This window comes from Coregonus clupeaformis, chromosome 7, assembly GCF_020615455.1.
Source record: "Coregonus clupeaformis isolate EN_2021a chromosome 7, ASM2061545v1, whole genome shotgun sequence".
Classification (NCBI taxonomy): domain Eukaryota; kingdom Metazoa; phylum Chordata; class Actinopteri; order Salmoniformes; family Salmonidae; genus Coregonus; species Coregonus clupeaformis.
This window is the reverse complement of record NC_059198.1, coordinates 30,225,060-30,234,581: the sequence shown is the minus strand read 5'-3', so window position 1 is coordinate 30,234,581 and position 9,522 is coordinate 30,225,060. Positions and strand designations below refer to the sequence as shown.

The following is a 9,522-nucleotide window of genomic DNA, read 5'->3' as shown; positions in this document are numbered from 1 at the left end:
AGAGGAATGGTTGAGTCATCAACCGAAGAATGTTCAACTTAGCTCAAGTTGCATTATTTTAGGACCACAAGGAGCAGCTATGAAGATAAACACGGATGATTATCTGAATAAAGAATTTGATATTGAGAAGAGTGTGCCACATGTTACCTTGTTGGTTTCAGAAGGCTATGAGCAAAAGCAAATGGGAGAAATGATGACAGAAGCAGAGAAACTTTGTTTCAGACCAATGAAAGAAAATTTGGCGATTTGGAGAAGTAAAGATCAACGATTTCTCAAAATAATGATTTCGGCTCAAGGACAAGGAGAGCCACAGGCTGTAGGAATGACACATGAATCTATTTGCAATATGAAGATTGATTCAGATCCTATGAAAGAGGATATGTTGCAACAAGTTCCAGAAGGATTGTGGTCTCAACATAGTACTGATATTGGACTTGTGAAATCAGCCCAACCTGTGAAGGTTGAACTTCGACCAGGAGCCAAACCTCCATGGAAAAATCAATATCCATTGACAGAGGAAGCAATCAAAGGGATTGAACCACAAATTGATGGACTTTCGACAGTAGGGGTTTTAAGGACAACAAAACACCCTCGGAGTAACACGCCTTTGTGGCCTGTAAAAAAACCAGATGGAAGTTATCGGGTAGCTCATGATTTGAGAGCAGTGAATGAGATAGTGATTGACTTTCCAGCAGACGTGCCAGATCCTCATACCTTGTTAGCTCAAGTTCCTCCAGATGCGACACATTTTACAGTACTGGACTTATGTGGAGCATTTTTCAGTGTTCCACTTAGTGTAGAGAGTCAGGATTTATTTGGGTTCACCTATAAGGGACAGTGCTATGAGTACAATAGAATGCCACAGGGGTACCGGCATTCACCGCATATCTTCAATAAAGTATTGAAGGAAGATTTGGTAGGGATAGATCAGATATTGCAGAGCATTGTCATTCAGTACGTGGATGATATAATGGTTTGCTCACAAAATAAGGAAACATGTCATAGGGACTCAATTAAATTACTACAGGTATTGGCAGAAAAGGGACACAAGGTGTCACAGAAAAAGTTGCAATATTGTCAGGAGAAAGTTGTATATTTAGGTCAAAACATAACTCATGGCCACAGAAACATTTCGGACAAGCAGGTGGAAACTATTCGTAAGGCTCCAAAACCTAGAACAGTCAGAGAAATGATGACATTTCTGGGTATTGCTGGGTATTCCTCCGCTTGGGTAGAGGATTATACTAGTTTGATGGCCCCATTGAGGGCTATGGTGAGGGGTACTGAGAGTGGTCAACTCCATAGCAATCTTTCTTGGACACAGGAAGGCCATGTGGCATTTGAAACTATCAAACAGAGGTTGCAGGAGGCACCTGCACTTGCACTACCAGATTATTCAAAGAACTTTTTGTTATATGTGTCTACTTCTACTGGAGGTAGATATGCATGCGCGGTTCTTTGTCAACCGACAGGCATGGGGACGAATCCTCAGCCTATCTCCTACTACTCTACTGCTTATTCAGAGGTAGAACTAGGGTTACCACTGTGCTACAGAGCAATGGTGGGGGTGTATTCCATGTATGACAAAGCATCATCGGTCACGATGGGCTACCCCGTGACAATTCTTACCCATCATAGTCTCAGAAATCTTTTGAACTATGGGAAGTATACATTGACAATGCCTAGGCTCAGAGACTATCATAGACTCTTAGAGCAGGAGGATGTCACCCTTGTGAGATGTGATACAATAAATCCAGCCGAGAGTTTACCAACTTCCGAGGATGGTGAGCCACATAATTGTGTCCAAGAGGCAGAGAGATATTCGAGGCTTCGATCAGATTTACAAGCCTTTCCATTACGTGAGGCAGACCTGGAGTATTGGACTGATGGGTCTTGCTATCGGGTGGGGGATAGATTATGTGCTGGTTATGCAGTAGTTAGAGGCAGAGGGACGGGATTTGTTGTTGAAAAGGCTGAAGTAATACCACAGCCTGCGTCTGCACAACTTGCTGAACTTGTGGGGCTAACAGAAGCATGTTTGTTAGCGGAAGGTAAGCGAGTAACCATATACACTGATTCAGCATATGCACATAGTGTATGTCATTTGTTTGGGGCGGTATGGAAAGGTCGAGGGTTCAAGAAATCGGATGGTTCTCCGATACAGCATCATGCACAAATCATGAAATTGTTGCATGCTATGATGAAGCCTACAGAGATAGCGATAGCTAAGTGTGCAGCTCACAAGACAGATATGTCAAGAGTGACACAAGGGAACAAAGCTGCTGATGAAGCTGCAAAAGCCGCCGCAGGAGCGGATAAATTGGGGAAAGTTTTTCTGGTCACTCATGTAGTGGACTTGGAAGACAAAATTACGCTTCGAGATGTAATTTTGATGCAAGAAGCCGCTTCTATGATCGACAAACAGCTATGGCTAGACCGAGGAGCGGTCAAAGATGCTACTGGTCTGTGGAGAAACCATGAGGGGTTGATAGTAGCGCCTCTAGACCTTCTAGGTCTGATGATTCAGGAAGCACATGGCTTAGCTCATGTTGCGAGGGGGAGGTTCACAGAAAGATCACAAAGGAATATGGTTTTTGGGCTCCATATTTGTTTGAACAAATTGATTATTTGATAGGAAGATGCACTATCTGTCTTAAAAATAATGTTCGAAGAGGGATACCTGTTCATCCAGGTTACATTCCTACACCCAGGGGTCCTATGCGTGAGTTGGTCATTGACTTTGTTGATATGATAAAACCAGTTGATGGGAAAAGATACATGTTGGTGGTTGTAGATAGATTTTCACGATGGACGGAAGCTTGTCCAACCAAGCGTAAGGATGCTCAGTCAGTTGCCAAGTTCTTATGTAAAGAGGTCATAAGCAGGTGGGGATTACCCGATCGAATATCCTCAGACAATGGAAGAGAATTTGTGGATAAATCAGTAAAATTGATGTTGCAAAAATTGGGAATTAAGCAACGTCTTGGAGCAGTTTATCACCCACAAAGTCAGGGGATGTGTGAAAGAATGAACGGTGTCTTGAAAAATCGCATTGTGAAGATTTGTCAACATACAGGTCTAAACTGGATAGCGGCGCTTCCTTTAGCACTAATGGTGTGTCGCTCAAGTGAGCTACGTGATTTACGTATGACACCCCATGAGTTGTTAACAGGAAGGAGGATGCCAATGCCTTGTTTACGAACAAGTGGAAAGGGTCCAAGCTTGGCCCTGTTGGAAGATGAAATGAGAGCGTACGTTACATATATGGCCAATTTTCATAAAAAGTTGTCCACATATGTTTCTGACAGGCAAAGACAAGAAGAGGTGCAGAAGGCGCCTGAGGAGGATAAAAGGAATACAGTACAACCGGGAGACAAAGTATTCGTAAAGGTATTCAGAAGGAAGTGGTATAACGAACGTCGTGAAGGACCATTTGAAGTGGTTCGTAGTACTGGAACAGCTGTCCAGGTTAAGGGGTCTCCTACGTGGTATCATTTGTCACATTGTGTTAAAGCACCTCCAGAAGAGGGGCCACGTGCAGAGAGAGAGGATGGAGATAGGGGAGAACAGGAAGAGGGAGAGATTGTCAGTGTTGGGGTTAACGTTGATACTGGTGACACTTCTGATGATGCCAGAGATGACTATGCAGGGGATGGAAAGGACAGGGGATTTGGGGAAATTGATTTTCAATACGTCCCAGAAGCAACAGGGAATATTTCAATGGGATGTGAAGCAGCAGAGACCACCAAGGGCAACTCTGTTGCAGGAGAAGTTGGTGAGTCAGTTGGACAAAATAGGCCTAGACCAGTTAGGAGAAAAGTCAGACCAAAACGTTACGAAAACTAGGAATGAAGTAACAACAATAACACCAACACGTCAGTCTGTTAGAACAACAGTGGGAAGCAATTTAACTCTTTCAACATTGACAGTTGGTAAAGCCATAAATATAGCGCATTCGATTACAAGGGATCCAATAGTGTCAGCCCCAATGTTAGAACAAAAGACATTAACTAAATCAACTACTTTAATGGTGACTTTGGAAGGATTTGGGGGTACGACGGCAATAACAAATGTAGGAGGTATGATACCGACACTAACAACTTTTCTAAAAATAAATGATGTAAAAGAAATGACTCAGCAAATAGTGGTAGAGAACAATATAGGTTCATCTGAAATAGTACAGGATAATATAATGGAAGTACAGGAGGATTTCTTGGGCTTCAACTTAACATCAGAAGATACATCTGATCAATATCGCTCAGTAGGGAAAAGAGACGCTAAATGGAAAGCATTTGGATTTGATTCGGCTGTTTTGAAAATTAAAGATCAATGGGCGGGGAGAAATCTTTGGTTTCAGCAGATAACTCATGCTGTAAGATCAGTGAGGAATCTTGAGGGTCCATGTCTGTTGAGGATTCCAGCACCAGAGACGTGGGGTTCAATTTTACAGACGGTCGCGCAACCATTGTCGGGTGGGTGTCAGGCCTATGCGTTGAGATGGTTGTTGTATCATCAACGAGCATTAACAGATAAAGACATGTTGTTGTCACAACATTTGTATAGGCCTAGGTATAAGTGTTCTTGGTTAAGTGAATTTCCCTATGTGAATATGTTGGATGGTAAAGAAAGTCAGGTGACAATGATCCCTGAAGCATTTGAGGTGAGAGGAGTGAGGGCTAAAAGTTGTTTTTGTTCTAATAATACAGAGGAAGTAAATGGTATGTTCATGGGAATATCAGATTGTGATAGTTATTTGATGACTTTGGGTAAAAATGGACAAAAGGTTAAAGTTGATCAATATAATGTAACTTTTTATGCACCAGGTAGTAAGGAGGGCAGGACTTTACTAGTGAGAGATCAATTTGTCATTATGAATGTAACTATTGGGAATTTTAGAGATATTTGGTGGGTTTGTGGGGATAAAGCCTATATATTCTTACCTTATGGATGGAAAGGATGTTGTTACATGTCAACGTTAAAGCTTCCATATGAGGTGTTTACAATTAGAAGAGGAGTCGCACCGACCACAGATCAATCTGAAATTACTGTTGAAAATAGGGTTAAAAGAGACATGGCTAAATTTACTAATCTTGAAGCCTACCATTGGAGAATAAGTCTGGGAGAGAAGTGGGGACTTGGTCTTTTTCCATGGTATGGTGTAACATTTTTAGCAGATCATATTGATAATATTACATATACGTTGCAGGGCTTTGCGAATGAAACAATAAGAGGGTTTAACCTTCTGTCAAATGCTCAAAGAAGTCACAGACTGACGTTGTTGAAACATGACATGGCTCTTGATTATATTTTGGCAAGACAAGGTGGCTTATGTTTGGCTATGAATCTGACGGGGGATGATTGTTATACTTTGATCCCAGATAGTACCGATAATATCACGAGTGTTATCGATGCCTTGAAGAATATCAGGGATGCATTTGGAAGATCTGAGAAAGCTGGATGGTCAGCGAAGTCTTGTTTGCAAGATCAGTTAGGCCCAATAGGAGCAGTGATGGTTCAGATTTTAATCGCAGCTCTGATAGCGCTGTGTGTGATGTTTTGCTTTTGTACTTTGTTACTGACCTTTGCAAAAGCTATGATATTAAGATGGGTTGGTGTTGTGATGCCTGGAGACAACACTCAGATGCCGTTGTTGATTGTTCCTGATCTGGACGAAGATGGACGAGGGGGTCTAGATGGACTACTGATGGATAAATATCCTTTTTGATTATTTGATCATTTTACAATTTTTTTTTCAATATTAGTGTGATTTTTAGTATGATTTATGAATCAAGGGGGGAATGGGTTTATGTGATTCATGCATCATTTATATATCAGTTTTATAGTCTTAGTGGATAGTGATGTTTAATTTGAAAGTGTTTTTTTGGAAAAGATACTGTTTGGTCTTTTTCTTTTTCTTCCAGAGGCATTTGGGAGAACATGTGGAGATTGGAATACTCAAACAAAGACAATATGAAGGGACAATATGACTGGAGGAGATGAAACAAGGAGGGTGTGGCCGATTCCATCATTAACAAGTCCATTGGAAGTCGAGACTACGGAGGAGATGAAGTGTAGTGGACTACATTCCAGTGTCTGCAATGAAATATAGACATATTTGATGTGTAATACATAATTGTGTCATATTCTTAGGTATTGATTTTAGTAGAATGATGTTTGAGGTTATTGAATGCAGATGAGGATCTTAGATGCTTTTGTTTATTTCGATGGGGTTTAGGGACAGAAGGTCTAGGAAGGGAGAGATTCATTGTACGATTCGATGGGTTGACCAGCCGTACAATGGATATTTATGGATAGGATTTTGTTTACATGGGTATTTAATTACATCATAGTTTCAAATGCATTTACATGGTTAATGAGGTTATCTGGAGTACCGACGGTGGTTGCCTGGGGCAGAGGGACCGTGAGAGAATTTTACTGTCTTGATTGATGGATGGATATCTGAAAAGATGGCTGCCAGACAGTTTTTCGCTCTTACACTCCATAGAGATTTCTTCATATGTCATAGTAATGTATTCATACTTCACAAACAGTTGTTCATATGTCATAGTAATGTATTTACACTTCATAAACAGTTATTTCATAGAAAGGTATTTACACTCTAGAGAAGAATGTTTTTGGTTTAAGGTTAAAGATACTCAATAAGATAAATTGTTACTGGTCATAATCCTATTGTTGTCGAGACTTTTTAGTTTTGTCTCGAAGGGGGGAATATGTAGTATATTAAAATTATGTCTTTGTTAACGGTTTTTCATGAAGAAATGGAAGGTTGATTATTGCTATTAAGAGGGAAGGTTTTAGCGTGACGTCACATATGACAAACAGGAAGTGGGTGGGAAGATACGGGGATTGAACAGTAGAGGGAGCTATTCAACTCTTGGAAGGCTATATAAAGGGGGGAGCGGTGACGAAGAGTTAGAATGCAGCAAGATTTAATTGGGTCTGGTTCTCCGGACATTGTGTCTGTACTTACGCTGGAACCTCGTGGTTTGAATAAAGGCCTTTGAACACGATCCAGTCTAAGCAGACTCTTTTAATTGATGGTAACACCTACGATTGACGTATACTACACCATCACAAGAACCGGGCCCATCAAGTTTGCCGCCTGAACCATCTGCAGCTGCTACTCAGGATAGCCCGGCGGATCAAACACCATTCCCATCCGCAGCACCTGCTCCGTCAGCATCCCTGCAGGAGAGAAGATTGCAACTCACAATTGATGTGTTTGAACAACAAAAAAAAGTCCTTTCCCTTCAGGAGGAGTACTACCGCCTTAAAATTGAACACCTAAAAAATAAACCATTTAGAGATTGTGTTCTGTGTCTTGCATTTAACAGTTGCAGGTGATGTGCAGTAAAACTGTGGTAGTTCTTAATACCATCACAAGTTCTCAAATGACATGGGGCTACAGCTTGCCTGAAATGTAAATTTGTGAAGTTTGCCCTGTAAGGCAGTCCACTCTGGGCTAGGGTTCCCCTGTGGAATGTGAATATCTTCTTCACCACCATCCTCATCGTTGTCTCCATCCTCATCCTCATCGCCATCCTCCAGAGGTTCTGCAATCTGTCTAACCTTGCAAATATTGTGTAATATTGCACAGGCTATGATGAGTTTGCTGACTTTTTCAGGCCTCAGCCGCACCTCTCCGTGGAGAACATGAAAGCGCCTCTTAAGCTGGCCTATGCCACGCTCCACCACCGCTCTTGTTGTCTTGTGGGCCCTACAATAGAATACAGACCTTTAATTATTTGATGGAAATATTGCACTACTTGGATGCTCTAACATATTGCTTGCATTTCATTTCCATGATTTTTGTATTGTTTGGCTTACCTGTTATAGTTTAGTTGGGGCCCTTGGCGTGGCTGGAGGTAAGGTGTAAGGAGCCATGGTTTGCATGGGTAGCCACTGTCCCCTAACAAGTGGCAATTAGCTGGCACATAGCGTCTCTCAAAAAGCTGTCTGATGCCACTCTCGGAGAGCATTCTCGCATCATGTGTGGAGCCTGGCCATTTAGCCACAATGTCCAAAATCTTCCAGGCCGCATTGAACACTATTTGCACATTGATGCTGTGGAAATTCTTCCTGTTAACAAAGACAGCCTCGTCCTCTGATGGCGCAATTATTCTCACATGTGTTCCATCAATTACACCCACAACGCCAGGGAATCCTGCAATGTCCATAAATGCCCTTTTATGTGTGTGTAAAGTGCGGGCATCCAGCGGGAATGAAACAAATTGTGTCACAATATTAGGTTGTGACAAAGCTGTCAGTGTTTGGGTGATGACTCTGCTGACGGAGGATTGGGACAGACCCAAGTCATCACTGCTGCATTGTTGCATTTTCCCTGTTGCCAAATACCTCAGGGTTGTGATTACTTTCTTCTCCGGTGTAATAGCGTTGTGGCGTCGAGTTGGTGAAGTAATTGCATCTCTAAGGAGATCCACCACAAACATGATTCCTGCACGATCCAATCTGTAGCGTCTCAATAATTCCCTGTCATCCAGTGTTTGCAGGACATCTCTCCTGCCTCCTCTGTTGGCCATTTTGTGCAGCTGCTTAGGGTAACTCCTAAGCCACTAAAAGTCCTCTTCCCTGCTCTTAGCAGATCTCGCCTTAGGAGCCCTTTTAAGCGCTAGGACTCTTGAGGAATAGCTTTTATATTAACTGGGATTTTCGTGTCACTTTTAGGGGAAATTCTAAGAAAACGTCATGCCTCTGAGAATTTTCTTAGAATTTGGCCGCTAGGAGCCACTTTTTGCACAAAAATTCTTTATAGATACGGGCCCAGATCTCAACCCCATAGAAAATCTTTGGAGGGAGTTGAAAGTCTGTGTTGCCCAGCGACAGCCCCAAAACATCACTGCTCTAGAGGAGATCTGCATGGAGGAATGGGCCAAAATACCAGCAACAGTGTGTGAAAATCTTGTGAAGACTTACAGAAAACGTTTGACCTGTGTCATTGCCAACAAAGGGTATATAACAAAGTATTGAGAAACTTTTGTTATTGACCAAATACTTATTTTCCACCATAATTTGCAAATAAATTCATAAAAAATCCTACAATGTGATTTTCTGGAAAAAAAAATCTCATTTTGTCTGTCATAGTTGACGTGTACCTATGATGAAAATTACAGGCCTCTCTCATCTTTTTAAGTGGGAGAACTTGCACAATTGGTGGCTGACTAAATAATTTTTTCCCCCACTGTATAGACAGGTGTGTGATTTCCAAATCATTTCCAATCAATTGAATTTACCACAGGTGGACTCCAATGAAGTTGTGGAAACATCTCAAGGATGATCAATGGAAACAGGATGCACCTGAACTCAATTTTCGAGTCTCATAGTAAAGGGTCTGTATTTTTATTATTTTTTTAAAACCTCTTTTCGCTTTGTCATTATGGAGTATTGTGTGTCGATTGCTGAGCAATTTGTTTTATTTAATCATTTTTTAGAATAAGGCTGTAACGTAACAATGTGGAGAAAGTCAAGGGGTCTGAATACTTT

At 41.5% G+C, this 9,522-nt stretch overlaps 1 protein-coding gene across 1 annotated transcript; it reads right to left on the bottom strand.

The window, feature by feature from the left end:
- Positions 1-7,141: 7,141 nt before the first annotated feature.
- On the bottom strand, positions 7,142-8,784 carry LOC123491176 (putative nuclease HARBI1). Its single transcript, XM_045221028.1, has 3 exons — positions 7,849-8,784; positions 7,461-7,738; positions 7,142-7,206 (listed from the first exon to the last, which is right to left on the bottom strand). The coding sequence occupies exons 1-3, from the start codon at positions 8,559-8,561 to the stop codon at positions 7,142-7,144; spliced, it is 1,056 nt and encodes a 351-aa protein (XP_045076963.1). The 5' UTR covers positions 8,562-8,784.
- Positions 8,785-9,522: the final 738 nt, after the last annotated feature.